At 46.0% G+C, this 27,184-nt stretch overlaps 2 protein-coding genes across 3 annotated transcripts in view; one reads left to right on the top strand and one right to left on the bottom strand.

The window, feature by feature from the left end:
* Window positions 1-16,819, bottom strand: part of LOC119388303 (nostrin) — a 105,515-nt gene extending 88,696 nt beyond the window's left edge. Inside the window, exons 1-5 of one of the 2 annotated variants that reach the window (XM_037655999.2) lie at window positions 16,692-16,819; window positions 5,848-5,933; window positions 5,182-5,262; window positions 5,056-5,118; window positions 4,153-4,390 (exon numbers count right to left, since the gene is read on the bottom strand). In XM_037655999.2, the coding sequence (XP_037511927.1) occupies window positions 4,153-4,390; window positions 5,056-5,118; window positions 5,182-5,262; window positions 5,848-5,933; window positions 16,692-16,745 (522 nt within the window). In that variant the 5' untranslated portion in view covers window positions 16,746-16,819. The remainder of the gene's footprint in view (window positions 1-4,152; window positions 4,391-5,055; window positions 5,119-5,181; window positions 5,263-5,847; window positions 5,934-16,691) is intronic. The other variant, XM_037656003.2, reaches the window with a different exon arrangement.
* Window positions 16,820-16,958: 139 nt separating this feature from the next.
* Window positions 16,959-27,184, top strand: part of LOC119388302 (prostaglandin E synthase 3) — a 105,805-nt gene continuing 95,579 nt past the window's right edge. The window contains exon 1 of the mRNA XM_037655998.2: window positions 16,959-17,060. Within this exon, the coding sequence (XP_037511926.1) occupies window positions 17,035-17,060 (26 nt within the window). The 5' untranslated portion in view covers window positions 16,959-17,034. The remainder of the gene's footprint in view (window positions 17,061-27,184) is intronic.

The raw sequence follows: 27,184 nt of genomic DNA, 5'->3' as shown, positions 1-27,184 counted from the left end.
TACGGGTCACTTCGAGATGTATTCATGGGCATTAGTCTGGAGGAGGGGCGAGAGACATGGCAGGCGACAGGGAACCCGAGCTTGGCGAATTTTTGTCGTACGATCGCCTGAATAACGAAGACTGCGGGGGTTCTTTGTGTAGTGGCATGGTCGAGTGCAGAGGGCTGGAACGGCGCTGGACTTGCCGCTTCAAGTTCCCGGCAAACGAATACGCGTGACACTCTGCTCAAAGGGCGGTGTGGTGGCGGAATCAGAGCAGGTGGACGTGGCAGCTGTGTTTGGCAACCAAGAAAATTGAGGGCACACACGACGGCTTTTTGCCGTTTTGAAACGGCGGCATTCTTGAACGATGCGGTCGATAGTCGAGACGTTGGTGTAGACCAGCAAACTGAAAGTGTCGTCCACGATTCCCTTCAAAACGTGACCCACTTTGTCACCTTCGGACATTGCCTCGTCCACTTTCCGGCAAAGAGAGAGCACTTCCTGTATGTAGGAGACATACGATTCAGTGGGCGACTGGACACGGGTAGCGAGCTCTTGTTGTGCAGCCGGGTGGCGACCGTTCGGGTCCCCAAAGATGTCATGTAGCTTCTCCATGGACGTGTCCCAGCTGGTGAGCTCGGTCTCATGTGTTTCGTACCAGACATGCGGGGTTCTGTCCAAGTAGAAGAGAACATTAGCAAGCATCACGGTAGGGTCCCACCGATGAGTTTGACTGACCCGTTCATACAGGCGAAGCCAGTAGTCGACGTCGAGGCCAGGTTGCACAGAGAATGGCCCGGGATCACGGGGGGTGGGAACCGCGACGAAGGCTGTCGTAGGAGCCGCAGATGGAGATGGGGACGGGTTGTCATTGGAAGCCATGGCGGGAAGCTGGATGATGCGGCCACTGCGGAGCTGCGTGGTGAGGACGGGGAACGCTCCACCTCCAGCAAATATGTCTACAAAGGCACCTGTGCTCGCTCCAGCAACAAAGGTACCGTATTTACTCGAATGTAAGCCGATGTTTTTTTCGAAAAAACGATGTGTGAAAGTGGGGGGGGGGGAGGTCGGCTTAGATTTGAGTACAATGATTAACTTTTTTTTTTCTGGCCTTGTGAATTTCGGGGGTCGGCTTAGAATCAGGGCCGGCCTAGATTCGAGTAAATACAGTATGTACTTGACTGTCCTACAGCAGCCATGGTTTTGCGTTCTACTATAGTATACTTGGGTAAATATAAAAACGTGGTTGTCACTTGACCCGGCTGTCTCGAAAAAAAAACCCGGGTAAGCGATTGTCACGCATGAATATATATATATATACACACATAGCGTGAGTTGATCCCCACTATTTCGTAGTTTTGTTTCTTGAGTTAAAGAAAACTTGAGCTGTGGCTTATTATTGTCAGCTTCATTCTTCGAGATATTAGTCACTCCAGTGATCGGCCTTATATATACATCAATTTGATGACATTGCCCTGCTAAGAGCTGTCAAGAAATTTGCAAGCCACTTCTAATGAATATATAATTCCACAGCCTTTTCAGCAAAGTTACGAGGAGTGCGTCACTATATTTGTAGAATCCGCTAGTATCAAGCATCCGAAGCTGAATTACATTTCGGCACAGTATCATGTATCAGACATGAAAAAGATTCAACGCATGTTTTTAGATGCACTTTCCGTGCATAAAGAACATAAACGTGTGTTGTCAGATGTTTCAAATAAATACCTGTCAAGCATTCTCAGCTAAGAAAACTCAAAGGTGCTGAAGAAATGTCACGGAACTCAATATGTTAAAATAACAAATGATGATTCATGACATGCACATAAATATAACAACCACTTTTTCACACATTCAGCGCCATATAGTGCTGCTATGCGCATTGTGAAATATCCTTTCAGACACAAAGCAGAAAGTTAGTCCTGGAAGAAAAAGTCTCAGGAGCTCAGCACGTACATGGAAACTTAACCAGAATACGCGAACGAACTCAACTGAATGCATGATATGTCATAACTGCAATAGATGAGATGAGAACAGCAGAGTGAGATCACTGCTGTAACCACCACCAACTAATTTGCTGCAGCTGCTGCCCCAACTGCAACTAGGGCCAACACGCGCTCTCCCATAGAAAGCCGCCCGACGCGGCAGGCCGTACCGTGCGCTTTTTCATCCAGCGGCCGTGAGACAGCACTGCAAATCTGGTCATCATCGTCAGGCTCACTGGTGCTTGTGCAGGAAGAACTGGCATGCCCAAAGCTAGCCACCAAAGCACAAACAGGGCATGCATGACGAAGCACTCTAACAGTCCAGCACAGATCCAGATATCGGGTGCACAGTGGGAACTCAAGTGAGTGAACCACGACTGAACTCAACTAGTACATAACTTCAGATTACCAACACAAAGGAGTTAACATGGGCAGTACCACAGAATGCAATTTGTGGTTGAGTTCTGACCGTTTCTTTGCACACATGCAGGGCTTGTCCCTCCTTCCGTGCAAGCAGATATGCCTCGCTAGTTCACCTTAAGCGGAGCGAGCTATCAGTATGCCTCGAGTAAAGCAGCTTAAAATGCTGGCGTTTGGGTTGGGACTAGAGGAAATTTCAGTTACAGCGATTTCGTTCTAATGAGTGTTTACTGTATTTCCCCAGCTGAAGGTATCACGCATACGTTTAAAGGTTTTTTTTAAGGCCTTCACCAATCTGAGCTTGACTGTTTGTCACAAACACATCCAACGGTGGCCCTAATAGCTGTCTTGGTGGTGCCATTTATAAAATTCTGCGCTGTCAAGATATTTATTGGCGGAATGCTACGATTGTCGACGGCGAGGCAGTATAAGGCACCGTCTAGCAAGACAGCTGCAATGAGAAGTGCGAGCTGAACGTTGGCAATGCGTCTTCTTCTGGATAGCGTAAATGAATGTTCGCTTTGTGTTACATATGTGTGCTCAGCAGTAGTGTTTCATTGCACAAATTTCTGGCGCTTTCACAGCCTGTTACACAGATACTTACGGGATGATGTTGTGGGGGTGCTATCATCCCCTGTAAAGCCGTTTGCGCCTCATGGCGCATGCGCGTCTCGCGGATAGGCCGCAGGTAGGTTAAATGGCGTCCGAGCGAGCAGTGGCACTGTGTTCGCGCAGGTTAGGGTTAGCGCGATGGCGCCGGCAGCGCCGCCTGCAGAAGAAGCTAGGACGGCAGACAGAAAACAGCAACGAGTCTCTTTGGGGTTTGGTGGCGTGGTGGATGGACATCTCCCACGGTGGGTCCGTGGGGGATGATACCGCGGCTCATTTCCCGCGGGCACTCGTGGAGAGTCGAACGTCGACGACATCACATTCTCGGTGCATTGTATGTCTTATGTTGTCTTCAGTGTGTGTTATGTTTTGCGGGTATTCATTAGCATTGTATAAGGTTATTTAGCAAGTGAATAGTGTGTATTAGATTTGGCAGGCGAGCTCGCCGTATGTAAAAGTGTTTAATAAACGTACACGTTGTTGTTGCAGGACTGCGTGAACTGTCTCTGTGTGTTCCGAGAGCGGCGATATCCCTCAGACCCCACAACGTGCAATGTGAATTCCAAGCAATCGTTACACTAATGGTGCCGACTTCAGTGTCCGCTGCATACTTGCCGCTGTGCATGGTCTATGATATTCTGTGATGTATTATGTAAAGGTGAGAAATTGCTTGCCTCTTGTTATTTCTGTACAATGCACTGGCTGGCTAGTTGGTGTGAATCGATTGTGACAACACAAGGCAACAAGCGCTTCGTCCTGTCGTTTTGCGCTAAGAAACCACTACGGACTCGTTATGTTGACAAACACTGTGCTCTGGGGCATGATAGGCACAGACATGTTGCAGTTGTCCTTGTGTGGATAATCATCATCAGGGCATCCCCCTGATGATTTGCCCTATCTTGCATGAGCCAATTTCATTTTATAGCCGTCAACTTGTTCATTCCATCTTTGGCTTTTTTTCCCCCTTCCCTCTGTGGCTTGAGCTGACCAGTGGATGCATTACGTGGCTGGCCCAGGTCCACTTCTTTTCTTTAATATCGGCTACACCTACTTCTTGCCCAACCCAAACTCATATTGTTACTCCTACCCTTTTCCTGCATAGTTGCTGGCCCCATATGTGACAAGTCTTTCAGGCCCAACAAGTGCATATGGTTCACACCTTGTGCAGGTCTCGATCGGTGGAGCGGGGTTCGAGTGCCCGCCCTTGGGCCTGCTCATTGGCTCGGGCACACTGGTGGGCGTGGCGTTTAGTCCGGTCCTGAAGGGCTCGACGTTCCCGCACGGCCCGTGCACGGCGCTCTACAGCCGCCTCGAGATTCTTGCGTCGCCCGGCCTGGGCCTCACAAGAGGCTCGCAGGGGCCCACACACTCCCTCCGACAGGCCTCGCGACAGAACCCTGCAACATGGGCCGCCTTTTTCCACTGAAAGCACTCGATTAGGCATGCAAAGAGTGTATCAGTAGTAAGACAACCAGTTTTAAATCAGTCCTGGAAATTCAAGGTAAACGTTTTCAATACAACCCTATAAATCCACAACAATTTATGTGAAACAAATATTCGTACACTTTAATGAGGGAACATCAAGATTACCAACAAGAAATACCACAATCATGAAAGCTGAGGTATAGTAGCAGCAACTAGACCCTTTTTGGAACCGAGCAGTGGTTACAGTACCCAAGGTGATGCTTCACCAGTTTTTAAGTAAAACTGAGACATAAAAATGAAACAATTTTCACACACCAACACTGATACTGGATTGAAGAAACTAACATCTGCAACACTGGAGTTTTAATCACGAGCACCTTCATCAATATAGTCGCGCGCCGTAAAGGCATGGGCTGTACGCGTCTTGGTAATTCAATGCTTAAAACAAAACACCTTGCTGCTTCAAAGTTTCACTTCACTGTGTTTTCCTCACTGGTGCTGATTATTTGAAAAATGTTCTGCATTTCAAACATGCGCTATTGGATTCATTATTAAAGTATTCGGTTGATGGACAGAGCAGTACTACATTCTGCGTGTTGTATGGTAAGAAGTGCTTGATGACAGCTAGACAGTGTACCTGTGAAGCTGGGCTTCCCGCTCCAACTGTGTGGCCACTTCTTGCCAAGCTGCTGCACTTGTGCTGCAATCAGTGAAGCACACTCGTGAGGGTGGCCACACTCAGTCACCCTACAAGTGGACATACCCAATGGCATCCCTGGCTGCTCGAGCAAGGCGCTGAGAGAGCTTGGCCAAACTCTTCGCATGCCCAGCTTCCAACTCAGACCTGCAGTGAAGCCACTTCTCGTGTCAATGACAAAAACCCAATTCATCATAAAAAAGGCACGCAAACATAGACACAACACAAACTGTGCATGCCCAGGTATCGTAGCGTCACTCCAGGGTGCTACATGAGACATCATCCTTTCCAGCCAGTCCACTGCAGGACAAGGGCAGTAATCGATCCTGTGTGAGCACCCATTTTATTTATCTCTTCCTCCCTTGGCAACCATTCCGTTCTTCCTACCACGTGTTGTCTGTCCGACACATTACGTGGCCACCATTTCTTTCTCTTGATGCAAACTGTCTGTTGCATCGTCCACTGAGCTATCTTGGAATCTTTCAATGTTAAGCCGACCACTTTCTGTTACATTGCCTGTTGCGTGGTTCTCTAGTTTCTTTGTTGTCCTCCATGTCTTAGCCTTGCGTGTTAGAACTGGCAGTCCCCTACAAAGTTACCTGTCAAATTCAGAATGTCATGGGGAGGAATGCATCCTCTAAGTGCAATATACAACTGTCAAAGCTGTCTGAAGTAAAATAGATGCATGTGCTTTACTCCCAATAAGTAGGAATGAAGCCATTATTTTCTCACCGATCCTGCAAAATGCTGACCACTTCCTTAGAGAAATCAGCTCCCTGCTTCAACAGGCGACGCAGCTCCTCAAAACCTGTAGGCCCCTGCAGGTACGTAATTGGACCAATTTCAATGCGGCCACAATATAACAGGCAGGTAATGTGGCACAGCTCGAAACACTAAATGCTTCCTCTATAGAAAAGAGGGCATCAACAAACTTCTCAAACAAAAGCTGCCTTTCATCATGCAAACAAGTGATAAATGTTATTGCTTCAGCCATGTGCCACTATAAAAGTTTCTGTCTATGCTTGCTAAAGATGTTTCTTGCACAAAGTGTAAAACATGAAAAAGAAAACCCAAGAAAACTGCCAACTGTTTATTAACGGTCGAAGGTAGGAACCGAATTAACCACACATCAAATATGTCGTTATGGAAGCTGTACAATGACACGTTTGACTTGCACACCACTGCACATGCGTGAAAGGTTACTTCATTAAAGGGGCCCTGCAACACTTTTTCAGCATGCCATCGGTAGTCAAGCCTCTCAAGCACACACAAGCCAAACATTATAGTGGAGCACGTGGCCTGGAATTTATAATAAATTATCAGTCAGCTAAAAATCGCTTCCTCTTCTCTTGACAAATTATGCTATTTACTCAAAACCACTGTGTCATTGACGGAAGTTCGAAGCCATTGACTGATATTAGCATGGTGGGCTCAACAGGTACTGCGGCCACAATGGGAGGCCGCCATGTGCACGCGATCACACTGAAAGTAAGTTGCGCGCTGGAAGAAAAAAGAAAAAGTGCTCAAGGCGCGCGTGACTTACCTTCCTTCCCCGTGCCACCCTTCCCTGCTTTCGTCGGGACGAGACAACAGAGAAAGCGCAGTCGATTTGTGAGGCAATAAGCTCCTTGGGTGAAGCCATTCCATGGCTACTTGGAAAAGTGTTGCAGGGCCCCTTTAATGAACAGTTGGTACTTCCCTGTCCTTTTTTTTTTTCATGTTTCACACTTTGGAACAGAAACACACAGCAAAAATTAGCCATACTCTCACAAGCGACATGAACTGGGACCACTGCTGAGTGAATGGAATGCAGCCTGGCCGACACAAGGTGTATCCAGATGTATGGAAGGAAAGCAAGCTGGGCCAGGAAGCTAGAACGTGGTCATTTATTTTTACATACTGCTGGAACGACTGTAGCAATGAAGACAGCATTATAGTGCAGACCTACTTAGTAGCAATGCACAAACTTTTCCAGGCAAACAATTTCCACCTTCAATTGTAAAGAAAGAAAGAAAAAGCCACGTTTGTAGAGCTGTGTTGTCGTTGACATACTGAAATGATGTATTTGTAAACTATTCCTGTCTAGAAGTAGCACGACTCTACAAGGAAGGAACCCATCTCTTTCGCTGTTCATGGCTTTAGTACAGAAAGATGACTGAAAACAGTAGGGAGCATGATTTACGTTACATCTGTAATAACGGAGGATCCATGGGCTGATGCATGCGGATAATGTAGTTTTACTACCAGACAATGCAAGGAATGAGTGTGGTAATAAAGCAACTCATCCAGGCGCAGAGAAACTGGGAGTTATTTAATGAAAAATTTATTACTGATATCAATTCAATAGTGAAGAACCTCCTCTACAATGGCCTACCTCCAGAAAGAGCTCAGCGAGATGTGCACCAATGGGTACATGATAGCCAAAAGCAGAGGGGAGCAGCATTTGACAGCTGGCCACATGGCTGAGTGGATCGACAGCATTCGTGCAGATGCCTAGTTTTGAAATGCTTCAGTGACACACCGAGGCGTAGGCAGATTTTTTTTTTTTTTGGGGGGGGGGCATTCAACCATACTTTGTGTATGTTCGTGCGTGCATTGGTATGTGTGCGTGTATATATACGCAAGCAAAATTGAACATTTTCGGCGGGCGGGGAGGGGGGTGAGCCCCCCCCCCCCTTTCCCCCTTGGCTACGCCCCTGGTGACACAGTTCAGGAGTTTTGGCTGTGCAGCAGGCTCCTGTGCAAGAGAGGTGAAGAATGCGTTTTTTGAAGAGCTGAATACCAGAGCATGAGGGAGTCCTCACGAAGTTGCAAAACGGAACCAAGTAGGTAGCCAGAGGACAGCCTTGCCACACTCATACAACTTATCGAAATACTTCCCGCCATGGGCGACAGCAGTGTGCCTCCTGCTCTAACGATTTGGGAATGCCACAGACATGGACGGACCTACTAGGCCAGCTGTACTAAAGAAATACACTGGTCACAACGGAACTAGTGGTGCCCTCTATGCTGATAGATTGAAATGTGACAGTTTAGGAGTGCACATCTCCACCGTCTTCTGTTCATCGGTGGCTCATACACTTATACCACAGCCGACATCATCTTTAGTTGCCAAATCTGTAGCGACACGATGTCTTATTTATTCGTTTACTTTATTTATTTACAAGATACTGCAGGCCCGACTGGGGCCCTAGCATGAGGGGCAAAAGTGTACTCGAAAAGGCAATACATAGACACATTTACATACAGTGCATTGAATACAAAAGAAAGACAGTGTCTAATTAGTGCAGCAAAGCACGAAAGTAATAACACTTTTAATATCTCAAAAAGTGTAAGGAAAAGAAAAAAAAAAGCAATATTCACACAAAAAAGGAACATAAGTAAAATAACCTAACATCAATCCTGAAGACTCTCAATTATTTTTATACTTTGAACTGCTGATATTGGCAGCGAGTTCCAGTCGTTAATTGTGCGCGGGAAGAATGAGAACTTGAATAGGTTAGTTTTTGTGCTGTATGGGGTTAGTGATTCTTCATGTTGATGCCTTGTAGTTCGTGACGCCAGTGATGTCACGTAGGGCTCAGGGGGAAGTAGCAATTGACGATTCTTCAAGTGAAACAGAAATTTTATTCTGTCAATTTTTCTTTGTAATTGCAATGACTTTATGCCATAAAGATTCATTAGTTGAGTCGGAGAGTCTGATTGGCGGTATTTAGAATAAATAAATCTAACTGATTTTCGTTGGATCATCTCCAATGCATCGACATTCTTTTTCGTATGAGGGTCCCAGACAATGGATGCGTATTCCAGCTTGGGCCTTATAATGGATGAATATGCGAGTAGTTTGACATCAGGTGGTGTGTGTTTTAACTTATGTCGCAAAAAGCATAGCTTACGGAAGGCGGATGTGCAAATGTTCGAAATATGGGTGTTCCAACTGAGTGTACTAGTTATTGTGACGCCGAGGTATTTGTAGAGAGGAACCTTCATTAGCTGTTCTGAAGGGAGACTATACGGAAAAGGTAAAATGTTTTTCTTTCTACTCATATTCATGAAAACCGTTTTGTCAGCGTTAAGTTGCATTTCCCACTCTTGACACCACATATGTATGTTTTGTAGACTAGTATACAGCAAGGCTTGATCATCCGGACATTTAATTTCATTAAAAAGCAAGCAATCATCTGCGAAAAGTCTAATCTGAACTGGTTCCTTAATGACCTGAACAATGTTGTTGATTTATATGAGAAACAAAAGTGGGCCTAGTACGCTTCCTTGCGGGACTCCCAAGGTAACAGGCAAATGTCGTGAAAAATGATTGTCAATACTTACAAACTGTGTGCAGTTTGTAAGGTATGCGGAAACCCAAGCAATGATGAACTCAGTCCTATGGTTTTTAACATTAAAATTAGTTTTGTATGGCAAACAAGATCGAAAGCCTTTCTAAAATCTAAAAGTTAGGGGTGTGCGAATATTTTTCGAATAGTGTTTGCTATTCGATTCGTACTAGAATTTTACTATTCGAACTTCCCAAAAACAAATACAGTCAAGGTCCGATTGAAAAGGACCCCTTCAGATTTTCAATATGCTTCACCTCATTACACTCTCGTAATGCGGCAAAGCTGCCTTTCAAGCTCCGTTACGGTCGAACTTTGCCAAAAGACAGTCGACGTCCGATTGGAAGTGGTCCCCAGATTTTCAATATGCTTCACCTCATCACACCCCCATATTGTGGCAAAGCTGCCTTTCAAGCTCCGCTACGGTCGCAAATGTATTAACTCAAGAGAACGCTGGTTCCAACATGGAGATGAAAGATGTGGCAGAGGTGGGGGCTCAATTAATGCTGTTTTGGACCTTAAATTTGGGCAGGAAGTCCGAAAAATCGGACGCCGAAGTTTTTTAGCACGCAAAATATCAGATGTTCTTATATATCGACGTCTACGACGCAGATTTGGAACTCCGGACTTGAAGGGAGCACACCCTTGTCTGCCACATCAGTTGGGCTTCCACAGAAGTTGAAAGAGGAGGAGAGGCTGAGCAAATGGCATCTTTGCCTCTCACGTGTAAAGTGTTGTCGGCAACACTTTGGTTGCACCAAATCATGTACATAAATACAATTCGGCCTTTATATTGCCTCATTCTTGATCAAACAACTATGAAACACCACCCCGCCAGTCCTTCATCAACCTAGTGAAAAGAAACACTTTCATGTTGCTATCTCATAAGAATATGCTTAGGAATCCTCTCTAACTTTTTTTTCTGCAATTTCACTTCGAAGTATTCGAAAAATATTCTAGAAATATTCGAGAAATATTCGAAAAATATTCGATTTGATTCGCACTCACACTTTAATATTCGAATTCGCTTCGCACCCAAAATTTTGCTATTCGCACAGCTCTACTAAAAATATTACGTCTACCTGGCCTGATTTATCTAGAATAGAGGGAAAATTATGGATGACTGTGGTTAGTTGAGTTACTGTGGAAAGACTTTTCCTAAAACCATGCTGAAATGGAGACAGTACCCTGTTATCACTGAGAAATTTCGTAATATAAGTAGCAATAATATGTTCAAGGAGCTTACAGCAAGATGCGGTTAAAGATATCGGTCTATAATTCGTTAGCAATGCGGAGTCGCCCTTCTTTAGCACTGGTACAATTCTTGCCATCCTCCAGTCCTCAGGAATGATAGCTGTCGTCAATGATTTGTTAAAAATAACTACTAGATATGGAGCGAGCACCTCAGCATATCGGCGAAGGAAAAGATTGGGTATATTGTCAGGGCCAGGCGATGCTTTTGCCTTAAGGTTTAGTAACACTGATATAATGTTATGCCAGGTTTCAATCCGTGCGCACTTTACAAGTTATATGCATCGGGATTGGAGCACCGTACCCTCGACTGCGACAAAGACCTTGTGCTTAATCATCAGGTAGAAGAATCGCCACTCATGTGGACACTGCCCCATTGGTGTTTGCGGATATTTTTCCTTGCCGCAGAATGGATCGAGGACCTGCAGCCCCTGATCGACCTTCCTTCCAGCCCTGCCCTGTGGCGAACAAGTCTTGTGGACGTGGGAGTTATCTTCACCTCCAAATGCCTCCAGACATGCGATCATGGAGAGAAGCTAACGCACTGTGCACGAAAAGTCCATGGGGCTGCAAGATGGTTTGGGAGGTGTGATATGGTCATGGACCTCTGGAGGCAATGCAACGAGGCTTTTGAAGCTTGACAAGCAAAATTGCCTAGAAAGGACGACTATGCCTACAAGGCAATGCAAGGTGGTACAGTCGAACCCGCCGCGTATATCAAATTAGCAAAAAAACAGGAATGACTTTGATATATCATATAATTCAATATTTTTCATGAACTTTTAACGAATCTTCAATGCGAATTTTGGTTCGCAAGTTTGCTTCGTGACAATGCAAAGATGGCTTCATGGCAATCGGCTGCCTTTTTTTAGTCCCGCTGTTTGTATATGGCATCAATATAAACATCTTGGCTGTGCGCACTCGTCAGGTGCCGGAAACCTCTGGTCTGCCCTAATGTTGGCCTTGTTTTTCAGTATCATACTGAGCGTGCTTTTTGGAATGCTGTACGCAGCGTCTTTTCTCTATGTTGATTATCGCCAGCCTAGTGGAGAGGTCCTTCTGTTTTACGGTGGCCATTGGTAAACAAAGGGCATGGAGAAGCAAATGGTGACCTCACATGGCAGCAAGGAATTGTGGGAGAAAGCACTCTGCGCGGCGCCCTCCTAATCACAGTACCCTTCCTTAGCCAACTTCTTGGGTTGTGCCACACTGCCCAGTGTATTCCTAGCTATTATTTTGTGATGTAGCCGTGAATTTTTCTATGCATCGACGTTTGTAGTGGTTGAGAATAGTCTGATATAAAGGACAGTTTGATTTACCCAATTTGACTATACATGAAGTTGTAGGGCATTCCTCCAACTTCCCCTCGGTACCAGCACGTGCAATTTTTATAAAAACCTAACCTAACCTAACGATCGTTTACATGGAACAAACATATTGACACGGCCATAGTAAAAGCTAGTAGGATGCTTCACTTTATCCGCAGGAATTTCAAACAGGCGACGCGCGAAATCAAGGAAACTTTATATTTTTTTGCAAGTCAAATCCATACTTGGTTATGCATGCGTAATATGGGATCTCCATCAAGACTATCTTATAAATAGACTTGAAAAACTTCAGAACCAAGCGGCAAGGTTTGTTTTAAATAATTACAGCCCCTATGCCAGTGTTTCTCAAATGAAGGCCACTTTGGGATGGAATCTGCTCCGTGTACGTAGACAGAAACTACGGCTTAAGCTGTTGCACCAGATCTATAACTCTAACACAGGTATTAATCGTCGTAGCTATCTTGTTGAACCATACTACACATCCACTTGCTGTGATAATAGCAAAAAGATTTCTACCTTTAAATGCAGATCGAACACTTTTTTCTACTCGTTCTTTCCTAAAACAATAAGAGATTGGGACAGTTTAACAGATGACTTAGTAAATATAACAGATAATGATTTATTTTTTTCCATGTTGTGAAATTGTTCTTGCAATAACAAATGTATGTACTACGTGTCTCGAAATTGTATTTGGTGATCCATGCTCATGTTACTCCTGATATATTAATATTTCTATATGTGTGTATATATCTCCGCAAGCGTTCCTTTGTTCTGGCTATGTTTATGTTCCCCCCTTACCCTACATGGCGATGTAGGTAATCTGTAAATAAATAAATAAATAAATATGTGGACCAGTCAAGTGTGACAAAGGTTCCTTTGAATCTGACTGCCACTTGTGCTTACCCACGAGCTTCCAGGCAAGGATTCTGCAATCCTTGCTGTACGATTTCACTTCCCTGAAAATCTCGCATCTTACAAACTGAGGAGAGTTGCCTTTTAATTCCTCGCACTCAAAACTGGTAAAAAGGTGCCTTGTCCAACACTGTCTCAATTAGTCCTGTGCCCATCTCTTGTGCCTGGCACAAGCTGGACATGCTGATTGGCTGGTTTGCTGCATCAGCTGCAGAAGGCCAGGCCAATAATGTTTGCTGCTATGCCACATCTGCACAGGACATCCCACAGCCCGAAAAAGGTGGGCGCTCGGGGAGACAGCCTCAGATAAACTATGCAAAAGGAGCAACCCATTTGCTCAAAAAAGGCTATGTGCCATGCAGAGAAGGTGGCAAACGTGGCGATGTTTCAATGAACAATGTAAACAAAGGTAGAGATGGCATGGTTAGCTGCACATGGTTGCTTGCCACTATTGTTCCATTGACGAAACTACAAGACTGATCATTGGCTTGGTCACGATTACATTAGTCACTACAGTCGGAGAAAAAATCTAGTATCGGGGGAGTATTTCTGCCACACAACAATAACTGTCGTCTGGCTTGCTTGCGTTCCCTTTTTTTTTTTTGAAAACCCGGCTCTTGCCACTGTCCTATCAAGAATGCTATGTCACGCCGATAATGCGAGGAAAGTACGCGAGGTGGACCAGGAATACTCCCCAAATAGTACTCGATTTTTTTCTTAGAGTACCTTTGACATTTAAATTACTGTTTTTGAGTAAAGGAAAGAAGATGACTTTTAAGGGCTCGTTTTTATTTGTTAGACACAATATTAATGAGAACTTACAGACAATAATGCCAAGGAAAGTATAGGGGACGGTATGCGTAGTACTTAGAATATAAATTTGAAGAAAGTAAAGTGGATAAAAAGATAACTTGCCACCGGCAGGGACCGAACCTGTGACCTTCTGCGCACGGTGGCGGTCATCCTCCCGTCCACTTTATGGGGTATATATGTGAATTTAACTCTAGGAGTGTTAGTCAGCGCCGATCGCAGCCATGGCGGCGAGTGTGGTGGAGCACTCTTTTTCTACCTGTTGGCGTCGTAGCACGTGATTTTTTTACAAGCTGCCAGCTGCCCAATAATCCCTCGCATATTAAATGCGAAGCATTTCTTAGCGAACCTCGGGCATTTTGGCCGTTTCTATCTACGTATATGTCTGTCTGTCTGTCTAGCTGCCTACGTCTGGGAGCTCTCCTGGTCATCTCCATAACTTGTAATATACCAAAATTGGCATGTCAGGTGATCAGTGTATGACGAACACGATTCACTGGTCATGACATGAATAACCCAAAATACCTGTCGCGTACGTCATGAAACCCTTTCTCTCAGCCCCGTGTGGCACATACCCGCATACCTGAGTTCATGTTATGCGGGTATGTGCCACACTTGATACAGAGTCTCAACCAACACAATAAACGCGAACACACACACATTGACACGCAAGGAAATAAATAATAATTATAATTGGAGGGGTTTCATGTCCCAAAATGACGATACGATTATGAGAGACGCCGTAGCGAAGGGCTCCGGAAATTTTGACCATCGGGTATTCTTCAACGCGTACGGAGATCGCACAGTACACGGGCATCTAGCGTTTTGTCTTCATCGAAATGCGACAGTCGCGGCCGGGATCGAACCCGCGACCTTCGTGTAAGCAGCCGAGCACTGTAACCGCTACACCACCGCGGCGGACGCAAGGAAAGTGAGGAAGCTGAAGACAGAACACCTCTGAAATATGCTTAACTACTGTCCACTCGTCCACGTCGTCCGCAACATGGACCACGTGGATTACGCAGAAACCGAGGCCAATGATTCCTACAATAACTCTGCCGAGAGGACTATGTCGCTCATGATTACCGGTGACTTCAGCATTGATTTATCAAAATCCAACAACGCCTGATGCTTATACTGCATGACAGACGGCTTGGATGTGGACATGGCATCAATAGACCTCGCTGCCACGTCCAGGACAGGAGGCATCATAGATCATTTCATCATAAGAGGCATCCAGGATTTCCACCAGCTGTACTATACCTCGCACTTCACTACGCTTAGACCCCTCGTGACCGCGATCACGAACGGATCCGATTAACAAGTCCAGTCCAGCTGCTGGTGCTCACTGATCACGGTGATGATGACCTTGTTCAAGAACTGTCAATAATTCCTTCCACACATGCACACGGCTTCGTGAAACGTGCGTGCGTTCTTCGTCATAACAGACAAGTGCAAGCATAACAACTGTAATAACTGCAACTGTGACTGTATACCGTACGTGCAGTGCGTCTGCGCGTGCCACTCGGATGTGTATATATCTAGGGAAACTTTCCTGAATAAAGCTTAGTTGCGAGTAACGCCTGTCCTGTGCATCTGTGTTCCTTCTTTGTCCTGTTCGGGTTCGCGCTATCCACTATTGAGAAATATAAGCACTACATATCAGCTTACCGCGTCTGGTGTTGGTAACACCCATGTTGTTGTTGGCATCGTTACGCAACTGTAAACAACTCGTTACATAATACATGTGCGACTCTTCAACATATGAGTGTGCGTATACAACTTTCATATTTCTCTAACCTCGTTCCGTAACGTTTCGCTCAATGTGAAAAATTATGCCACAGTCAACATCCCGTGCATGCTTCGCATAACATCGATTCCCACGGTACGTGGGATCTGCCGAATTTTATTTAAAGGCATCAAGTGTGCCAGAATGATCGAGACCCTTGCTATGAGTGAAGGGAAGAAGACGACTTTTAAAGGCGCGTTTTTATTTGTTAGACACAATAGTAATGAGAACTTACAGACAATAATGATGTGTAGTACTTGGTATATAAACGTGAAGAAAGTAAAGTGGACGAAAGGACAACTTGCCGCCGGCAGGGACCGAGTTTTGGTTTTCCAATAAATAAATGTGTAATTCGGGGTAAATAAATCATTTGTGGAAATTGTGGATTGCTTTTCGGCCAGTGTCACTGGCCCTGGGTGGCTTGGCGGTTCTCGCCCTGGCGCGCTTTCTGCTCAGGAAATACTTTCCAAATGTCGCCAACAGGGAGTCCGGTCGATCGGTCCCTTTCACCCCAGCAGCAGTGCCCAAATGGCGGCAGATGGCGCCATCGCGGAATCCGTGAAAAAGCAGCACGAAACATCGGCCCCGATCGCCGCTGCCAGATGAATCGACGCGATCCTGACGGCGCACGCCAACAAAACGCGTGGCGCGGGGGAGAGGGCACGACCGGTTTTTTTCTCTTCATATTTTGTCTGCTCTTAAACTGGCAAAAAAAGAAAGAAAACTGCCAAGATCCCTAGCATGCGCCAAAGATGCGGCTGACAGCGAAGCACGCGGTTGTAGTCAACATGACGGCAGCCACAAATGGCACACACATCGGTCCAAAAAACTCGGAAGCATCCGGTGCGAGCGAGCACAGACACGAGGTCACGAGCGCAGCGACTCGAAACGCGCTCGTTGTTCGCCCTGGTTGGACAACGAAACCGGAAATTGGACGAGTGAGCATCGATGTGACCGCGACTGCTCGAAGGATGCCACGGCGGTTGACTTTCGCGCGGCAATTAAGAGCACGCCCATGCGTTGCGTCAATTCAAAGACAGCACGACACATAAGCAGGTGCATTTAACTGGAGCGGACCGACGACAGCGCTTTCGATAACACAAGGACTTTCGCCATTCAGCGAGCTAACAATATGATCGAACGCATACTCACCCAGAACGCGTCCCTGAATGAGCTCATAACTCCCCGAACAGCCTGTGCTGTCATGAGATTTGAATCTAGAGCATTTTCACCTCAGCAGGTGCTATTGTGACTAGTCAAGGAGAGCGTCTGCTTAATGCAGCTCCGCACAACACTTTTTTTTAAGAATAGTTTGTGACAAAAAAATTTTAAGGTCAAATAAAAACTAGAAAAAAAGATTTTATATATTTGAAACTTTTTTGAGCAACTCGCAATGTAATACTGCTTTATTTTTTAGTTTTGTGCGGTGCTGCTGCGTAGTGAGGAGGACCCGCGAGGGAGGCAATTGGTTAGTCAGCATCGGCCCGTGTGAAATATGACAGGCGAAGCCGCAACCACACCGTAAGTATGAATGGACAAAACCTTACTTATGAGTTGTGATTCCGAGCTATTGACGGCGAGGCTGTTGCCGCTTTTATGTCGCAAAAAAGAACGGCGCGGGTATCGTGGCTCCACCTGTTCGAGAAGGTTCAGCCGCCCATGCGACTAGGCCTAGTTTGCGATTCTTTCGCGCTTTGTAACAGCGCCTCGTTATCGGCGGAGAAAAAAGTGTATATGTGTATATATCGGCGACTACAGTGGTAATTGCAGTGTGAGCTTGCGGCGGATGATTGTGCTTTACAAAGTTGGCGTCTGGGCGGCGTTGCCGCCGGCACTCGAGGCCTCTTTAAACGCCGGTGTTACGCTTTCGAGCCAAAAATTCGAAACATGGAATGACTTGGTCGACATTGGTTAAGATGGCCAGCTTTCGCAATAAAACCATGTGATCCACTAGCAGCAAAAGCGCAGTCGCACGAATCTTTAAACGCTGTGCCAGCATCGTAGCAGCGCAGCGATCGAACAGTCGTTGAACTAAACAGGATTCCAGTGCACTTGATAATGACAAACCGCATATGTAGCTCCAGTTGCGCCATACAGCATATCACCTGTGCTCCTCCCCATGACTGTGCTGGATATTACCATAGACGTGTTTGCACAGTCGAAGCTTTCAGGGTCGGCACCACACCGACTGAAACAGTTTTCTTTCAACACAGCACTCACGTAACTGCATAACTTTCGCCATGTTAGCCCACTTTGTACATATCTTTCTCAAGTTTTTTAAAATGAAGTGTAAGACCGAAAGACGAGCTATCTTGACTAAGAGCGAGGGAACAAGTTCTAAAGGTTTTGTGACATTGTTTGGCAGGCGTGAATTTAAGTGAAAATGAAATCGCCGGTAATGGTCAAGCAGTATCGAAAGTAATTTATTTTGATCCCAATTTGGCTGTGGGACATCAGCGCTGCTGTGCACTTAAAACAAAATGAAATAGTTTTATGTTGTAGATCTTGTCACATCAAGATGTACAGCCAACCACAAAAGTTTACGGACCATGCAACTGCCTGCCATCTACTGTTGACCGCAGCGCTGGGCCGGAAACGGGTCTTCTTATTCACTGGTATATCAAATTTTCTACTGCCACGCGCAGCTCGTCTTTGGTTGGTTGTCTTCACGCAAAGCACTTATCTGCGGAATGAGCGGCACACTTGATAGCACAATCAAAGCTTCCTGAGAAAGATAGTGGCTGATAACAGATAGCCTGCTCTAGAAACACAAGCACGGCTGCCAAAGGGTGCACCGCGCTCGAAAGCGGAAAATATTCGTGCCCAGTGGGCGACCATTAAGGAATGGATGCATGTTGGGCTGCTGTCGATCGCGTAGTGGCCATGTGCTCGCATTGTGGTTGATTCTCCAGGGATTCATAGACATCTCACTCGGTACTGTTTCCGTAAAATTATGTTGACTGAGCCTGCATTTCTTGCTCAGTACTTTTACTGGCTGATCTCTCAAAGAGGTGCACTTGTCCGTGTAGTCATCGAATGACCTATTTTTCTTCTCTCGCCCCAGTGCGGAGGGATGGGAAGAAGTTAGCGAAGCGTCTCATGACCTTGATCACGCGTGATGAAACCTTGAGGCACTGCACTCGGCCACAACATTTCTTGGCAGTACTGTGGAAGCTACAGAAGCGCATCGAGAAGTCGTGCCTATTATTATTTTCCAATTTTCACAGTTACCTAGCTCGATTAAATAAAGCTTCCTTCATTGTAAAAATAAGAGGTATGAGAAGCCGTTGTGGTAATAAATTATTGTAAACTTTATTTCTTTGACAGCACCACGATTTCCGCAAGCCCGTTCTTACAGTAAACATGGCATCCCTCATGCTGGCTGGACCCAGAGTTCTTCAGTCATACGAGTTGCGAAACTCCCCGTAGGCATCAAAATCCGAACTCACCATTGGCCGAAATGGCCGGGGTCTGCTGATTGTCACGTCGTCACGAAAGAATAATTTAATAAACACTTGCAACAACGCCAGTGCTATGTGCAGAAAACGTACGCTCTATGGGCGGCGCTGCGGTGATCGAGTTTCGTAACGCTACTGCCACAGCGCAGCAGCTCCCTGCAGAATCGGTCACAAGCGTGTCCGGGTTTCGCAGCCGCGAACTCGTTCTCCGAGAAAGATATGCTTGAAATGTGAGAGAAAGTGGCTGTAGAAACAGACCAAGCTCTGCAATGCTGGGGTAAGGTGCCATCAGCCTGAATTGTCGACGAATGCTGCGAGCTACCAGACTACTTGCGTAGTAACACGAATGTGCGGATGCCCCGCCTCTGTAGCCTTCACTCCACTGCCAGGATAAGTTGCCGCTGAGTGTAGTGTATGCAGGGCTCCTTGAGCGGGGCTTTAACCACCATGGAAAGCCCAGGCTTCACATTTGCTTTGGGTGGACTTGGTTCTTGAAATTCATGGCGCTTGTTTACTAAGCTTTTAAGCAAAATGATATGAAGTTATTCCCAATTAAAATTTTGTTCATTCCTCAGTAGGTGAAACTTATTGCACAAAGTTTCAGCGACGGTGAGATAGAAGTGAAGCCTGGACGACTTCAGCCACCGGGGTGTGCATTACTCTGCAGTGGTGTTCTAGATTTGGCATTAACAAATAATTTTTTATACAACACTCTAAAATTGCATATGCATGCCAAGACGTCATTTTCACGACGTTTCGAAGAGAAAGAAATGTGTATATTGCAGGCGTTCGAAATACGTACTTGCATTAACGTTGTAATTCTTAGTGGTCACTGGACCAGAGAGGAGACAGCTGTGTTGTTGAATAGCCCTGGCAGTGATGGAAGTGCTGCTCCAATTGCTCCAAAAGAGAAATGCTGCTCCGAACCTGCTCCTAAATGGCGCTGGGAAACAATGAACTTCAACCATGTGGCCATCCAGCGAGCCGAAACTGAAACAAAATCAAGCTGTATACTAGCATATTGACAATGCTGCATGTACTGGCATTGTAGATATATATCTGATTTACCTGCGTATTTCTACCTGACAAGCTTTTATGTGTGACTGATTAGATTTGCTGCTCTGTTATCTTTGACCTCATTTATCCCACAAGAACTGGCATTTTAAGTGTGTAGCTTATTTTATTTTTGAAGTTTTCAGTGCTGGCTATTCTGCTTAAAATATGACAATAACATATTGTACTTGTACAGATTATCAACTGCTGCTTTGGCAATAGTTACATGTGATTATGGCTACGTTTGTAATTTGGTGCTCAGCTTTATCGCTTTTATATCATTTCTGCCACAAGTACATGTTGCTCACCTTTGTGTCCATTCATCTGCTTAAGTTATTTGTTTCTTGCAATTTGAAGTGATTATTATATTGCAATATGTTTAATAATAAATGTTAATAATTATGAGATACTTAAATGATGCTTTAAAGGGGTACTGACACAAGAATTTTGGCCTCGTGTTTTCTTGCTGAAATGTGTTGCTGGGGCCCTGCTAGTCATAAGACAGCACATTGTATGCTGCAGAACGCGACAGATAATTAATTACATGCTCCTCATTACTGACCAGTGTCGGTTTCGGTTTCAAAAACGACAAGCCTCCGGGTGCAACTATCACCACCTAGCGCGTGCAGCGCTCGACATGTCAGCACACAGAACTGTGACGCACTTCCGCACGGTTTGCGAGCAGCCGCCAAGAAGTAGGCTGCTGGAGAAAACGCGGCAAAAATACATAGAGGCTATGACGACGTCACAACATGTTGCAGCGTGGTCGCGTGAGGGAAGCAGGGGGTCCCCAAGGGTCCCCTTTGAGGGTGTCAGTAGCGCGAGGATGTCGATCGCTCACGCAAACTTCCAAATTCATTTAAATAACTTCCAAGCTATATTCGCTGTTGGTATTTTGCAGATGACATACGCATGTTCACGGAATTGATCCCACAGGCTATCTCGACCGTGAAATTTTGTGTCAGGGCCCCTTTAAACTCCAGGAGTCATTTGGAATGCTTTGCCATCTGCTTCAAAAACACCAGTAGCCGCTCCAAACTAGCAATTTTTTTGCTCCAAAAATCAAAATGTCGCTTCCATCACTGGCTTGGTGTGACTGAACAAGATGATTGAGATAATGGTGAGCATGTTGCCGCTTAGCTCTTGATTGAGCTTACAATAATGTTCATGCCTAACCACCATTTGTGCTACACCAGTTGAAAAGTGGGCTTGTTAGTAGATCACCAGAAGCAAATGGTTGCAGCCGAACTCAACACAAGACATGCGAAGGCACCCACAGCGCTACTAGTAGCTACCATCTCAATTCCTTCAGACCCAAACACCCTATATACACCACAAACGCAACAGTGGGCACAGATCGCGGGGTGGTAACAAGAGACATGCACAAGAGAGTCACCTATAAAACAGCATAACACGCAATAACCAAGCAGTAACAGATTTTCAGCGTCTATGCAGGAAAACTCCATCTTTAGTTGACCATGATATGAATGGCCAGCTAACGCAGATATCACCAAGAGCATTGATAGGTTCAGCTTCTACAATGAGGAGGGCAATCTTGACCTTACGACGACCCAGAATGATAGTTCTGTTAAAGTTTGGCCGAGAATCACACGACTGAGTGTGGAGGGCGAGGAAACCGTCAGGTGGCAGTTTCTTACCCCTGTATTCTAGAATGTCTCTAGGCAGAACAAGTCGCTGCATATCAGTGATAACCTGCATCAATTCTTGAGAAGTGCGGCGTCATTTTCAGTCGAGCAGTGGCGCTGTGCTCAACTCCGTCAAGTGAAGGACAAACTTCGAGTCGAGGCTTGTTTGAGCATACGGGAGTCAGTCTCGTTCTTGTGCTCTCTTAGCCACGTCTGCTAATTTGTCCAACGTGGTACTTCCCACAGGACAGCAGGCTGCGATAGATGACGGAATGCCTTGCACTCTATGAATTTCTGCTTGTGCTTGATTCCACGCTCTGTTTTTTCTGATCCAGAAAGATTTTTCAAGCAGAGGCTCCCTAGCTTATGGGGCACTGAAAATACCACCATGAATGATATTTTCCTGTAGGGCCACATTTTGGATGTTATGAAACAGTTTATAGATATAGGGGATTACGGCTGTGTTGTAATCTGGTGCAACGTGGTCTTGGTGTCAGATTTGCTCGATCGTGCACGAATTTTCTCGATGCTGTTCTGCTGCTGAGACCAATACGTGATCTGGATAGCCGGCTTCTTTTAGGCATGGCATCTTTAAAGCATTATTGAAGAGCTGTCGGCAGGATTTCTCCTTTTAGGACGACATATACAAATGACATGTAGATATATTTGCTTCGTTAAACATCATTACATGATAAAACTACTCCAGACTTGAAGCTGATGTGCTGCCCTAAGGTGCTCTAGGTGCTGCGCCAAAGTAGTTTTGGTCGGTCACATCACTGTAGGTGCACTCAAAGTTTAGAAATCGTGAAATTGGCGTTAAACTGTGTTTTTGCAGCTAAAATTTATTATATCTTTTTTTAGGGAAACAAAATTTTTTACAAAGCTAACTTGGAGCTCATTGTTCTGGATCTAATACCTGCGCCTACAGTAAATTTCTTCAACATCGGCAATGGTGACTGGGACCTTGCGTTTGTTCTTAGCTTCCTGTATGATGTAGTCCAGCGCCTCCTCTATTTTTCTGTGCCTGGGCGAAGGAGCGGAGTGCAATGGGAACAGACTGTTGGCATTAGTGCGGCTTTTAGCCGCTGGGCGCCGCCACCATAGTAGACCCGTCGTCGCTTGCGGAAACAAATGCCGTGGCTGCATTCGAAGCTGCTATATGGTTCAGTTTATGGTGTATTCGCGTTGTTTAAAGTATAATGAAAACTTGTAATTGTCATTCTGGGCAACCAGCCCATTTCGAATGCATGTGTCTTTCGCGGCTATTTGATCGAGACACTCGCGTGTCTGCTAGCCCGATGCCAGAGAGTGCATGCCAGTGATGCGCGGAAAGTTGTTTCGTCACAGTTACGTTCACTTGACTGAGCGTCTGTTCTTGGCTGTCTGAAAGTCTATTTTCGAAAGCAGAATTTGCCAAGAGCTAATATTGAAAGCTTGGGCACTTAAAGTTCCTCGATGCGTGCTACCGTCTACTGGTGTAGCACACTATACGCAAGCCTGGAGTTCATGCGCTAAATACAGTAGAACCCCGCTGTTACGTTCCTCACTGCTGCGTTTTCCCGGCTGTTACGCCGTTTTCCGCCGGTCCCGGCATAGCTCCCATAGAATACAATGTATTGGGAACCCCGCTGTTACGTCGTAACTGTCGGACCGTTCCCGTATGATACGTCGCGAAGTGCGCTCGGAGCCGACCGAGTGACTACCAAAGAGAGCGGCCATGGTGCATTTTCACGCAGCTTGGCCTCGTTTGACCGTAATATTAGCCGCATGAGAGGCGCAAGCAACAGAATCTTTCAACTGATGCAAACAAAAGCATGGCCTTCGAGATTCAAATTGCAAAGATGGCGTCTATGACGTAACTGCTCGCGAAAGCAAGGCCTTCGAGATTGGCATTTACTATTAACAAAAGCATAGCCTTTGAGATTTGTATTGCACAAACATGGCGTGTATGACGTAATTGCTTGCGAAAGCAAGGCCTTCGAGATTGGCATTCACTTCTGCCATCGCGTTGGCATAGACTCATCATCATCGTTATTTGTCGGAGAACGGGAGGAGTTCGAGCTGGTTGGAGCTCGCATGGTCGTGCGTGCGGTTCGCGGTCGGACTCGCCGCGCCGGTCGTGATTGCGTGTGCTTAGTTCTCTCATACCTACAGCTGTTGGTGTTAAAAAAATCACATACGTTGATTACATTTCTGTGGATGAGGCCGTCCTAAGCTCCGCGTTTCTATCCATCGAGTAGATCGCGGCTGAGCGCGCAGATTTTCGTGCTGCTCGTAAGAATTGAAATAAAATTCTGTACCACTAAATATTTTGCCGTTTTTCCTGTTTTTCGGCTCTTACGTTTCCCGTCTCTTACGTTTATTTCCTACGGTCCCTTCAAAAACGTATCAGCGGGGTTCTACTGTACCATGAAATGTCACTAGACTGCTTCCAGGGATATACGTGATCGCCCGTTCTCTTCGTAAAGCTTTTGAGAATTACATTTGTTGCCACCGGGAGAAAGCAACAGCTGGTGCCAGAAAAAGAGGAACTATGCCAAGTGATTCCGTCATTTCAGAGCTTAAACCAGTTAAATTGTGGTGGTACGAAAAACAAACAAAAACAGTTACATATGCCGCGCGCTTCCTGCAGCACTGACCGATGTGTGTGAACAGACGCTGCCGTTCAAGTATGAACTCGTAGTGCCGACTCTCAACTTGAGTCAATGTGAAAGGCGTGAAAAATGGCACGGCCTGTTGTCATTTGCTTGAGCTCGTGCTTGTATTTGTCGACCGATTATTGTAGCCTCAGTATCTGGCTCCTGAGGTATCTTTTTCTCTTCCATTTGCCCTTTTCTGTAGTGAGCAAAGAATAGAGGCCGAATGGCTGTCGACCTGGACACTTTTGTCGCATGGGGCAGCCTGCTCAGCCTTTGCACTCATTTATTGACACTGTACATAATGATTGTCGGTTGTTTCACCGATAGCACGTGGTGTCGATGGGCTCCTATTCTTCAGCTTCAGGACCTAATGTCAGCGCTGCATGCACATGGCGGCAATCGCAAGGCAGCGTTGCTACTGGTACTACATGCATTCATTGACTGTTCGGATGCAACACGGTCACGTTTAAGGATACTTGCCATGCCTGGTTCAATTGTTACCTTGGGCTGCGAACGTCAAGGGTGGTCTGCAAAGAGTGACGCTACTGCATCTTTCTTAAACCGCCGTTTCTTATATTCTATGAAATCTTCACGTCGTAAACGGCGGCTGCATATTCTAGTGTAGTTGGAAGATGTATTAGAAGACCAATTATACCGCCTAATTACTGCAAGCCACCTCTACCGAACACCAGCGGCACCTGGAATTTCATGGAATGACAGCCGAACAGTGTATTAAAGGGACACTAAAGGCAGATAACAGTTTATGTCAGAATGAAAGCTCAATTTATGACGTCTAAAACGGCAATATTATCAATAGCAGTGCCCTACTTACCGAGAAATTAAGCTAAATGTATCGCTTGATGAGCACCACGAGTGGGACATTTTCGAAGTGATCCCGATGACGTATGAGAGTCTGCCTACAATAAATCGCTAGTAATCAAACTAGCAGCAATAAAAAAAGAACCTTCCATGTATCAAAAGACGTAATAAAATACTGTTTGTTCGTTTCCATTTGATTCATGGAAAAAAGAACCTCTGTGGCGTTGCCATGGGGAACGACATGCGTGGTTCAAAGGTTCTGCTTTCACCGAACTGCGCTTTGCCCGGCGCCCTGCTTCGCTCACGCGGTCGCGTCTCAGTGGTAGTTTCAGTATCGCGCACTGCCGCGTGGTATTTTGCACGCTCGTGAAAGTCGCTCCTTACAGAAAGTTCGACAAAATGCCGCATGCATGTGATGTTGCCGGATGCCCGAATGGTGCACAATGCCAGTGCTGCAGCAAGGAAACCGATGTGTCTTTTCACTGGGTGCCGCGGAATGAACCCTTACGCTCGAAGTGGCTTAGTCGCTGAATTGGAGCCCAGCGTCGCGAGCCAATGTCTCGTAAAGTTCTCCGTCCACATCCATTGCGGCGACTGCAGCAAGCTTATGGCTTCGATGGCCGTTGTTGCTGCTGTGGGTCCTGCTACTTTCGCTCTGCTGCTACTAGTGTCGGCGGCCGCCTCATTAAATTAAAAAATTGACCGTTGGCGGCATCAGCATGAGTGATGCAATAAATAATTACGTGATGACGTCATATGACGTCACTGATCATAGAATTTACAGTAAAACCTCGGTGGTACGAATCTCGCGGGGTAACCAAAAATATTCGTATCACCAGAAAACATGGAAAATCAGTATGCGACAAAAGGAAGTTGGCATACGCTTTGATTTAGTGTTTTTTCAGGGCTGCAGCGACGTCATGAACAGCTCTGAATGACTGTTTAGGCGTCAGCGATAATACTTGCACTCGTAAATATACGGTGCATGCGCGCCTGTGTAATTAATGAACCAGATGTGTTGTGCCCCATGACCGCAGTAGCCCCTTGCTAATCTTACTACGCTTTTCCGCATGACACCAGAGTACTGCGGCGAAAAGAAGCACATGATAGATAGAGGCCAAGCTCTTTCGCCAAGACCCTCCGCTTCGCCTCTTGGGGTCTTCGTCCACCTTTAATGGGACTTCATGATGGACCCGCAACCTAGGTTTCAGTCTTGTTTCATAGAACGTCTGATTGCGGGGACATGGCTTGCATCGACGTGGCAGGCACACGTTAACGCAGTACAAAGACGCTGCTGCCTCGAGCACAGGAGCACGAGTCAACGCGTCAGGAAAAAAAAGCGCGACGTCAACGCCATCTGTAACCTAAACGCGAAGGCGCCTAAAGGCCTCCAAGATTCGTGCCCAATATCTCGGAGGCAACGACGCACCGTTCATTGTCGCGCAGCGCGCATGCCCGCGCGTGACTGCCGGGTCTTCCGCGACAGCGCGGGCAGCACCCGTTCGTACCTGTGCGCTAGCGTACGTTCGTATCAAACGTCGCAGGGTGCAAATCGGTTTGCAACAACCGTACTCCAATACATTGCAGGATAATGGGCCTTGACCGGGACCACAGAAAAATTCGTATCACCCCGAAATTCGTACGAGCCGTGATCGTATCACCGAGGTTTTACTGTAGTGACCATCGTGACGTCGTCATATTACACCTTCGCCTGGTCAAAATGGGCCAATCACGGAGGCAGTGCATGCCTCCGCTGATGTGCAGAAAGCTTGCGCTGCCTCCGATCCTTGAGGCTGTAAGAAAACCTTGTCAGGCGCAGAAATATCTCGGAGGGAGGCAGGGAATGTTAAATACATTGACTGGAAGAAAAAGAAGATGGCTTTTGCCTTTCAGTTGCTTAGATGAATGCATAAAGGACTTTGTGAGATTTTTTCCTTTATCAGTGAACGGAAATAAAAAAAACAGTTCCATTTGCAGAGTGAAACACAACAGTATGACATACTAAGGCATTGGGGTGGTTGCAATAGCCT

This window comes from Rhipicephalus sanguineus, chromosome 3 (genome assembly GCF_013339695.2).
Source record: "Rhipicephalus sanguineus isolate Rsan-2018 chromosome 3, BIME_Rsan_1.4, whole genome shotgun sequence".
Lineage (NCBI taxonomy): Eukaryota > Metazoa > Arthropoda > Arachnida > Ixodida > Ixodidae > Rhipicephalus > Rhipicephalus sanguineus.
Note: the sequence above shows the minus strand (reverse complement) of the source record. Positions and strands in the feature narration are given on the sequence as shown.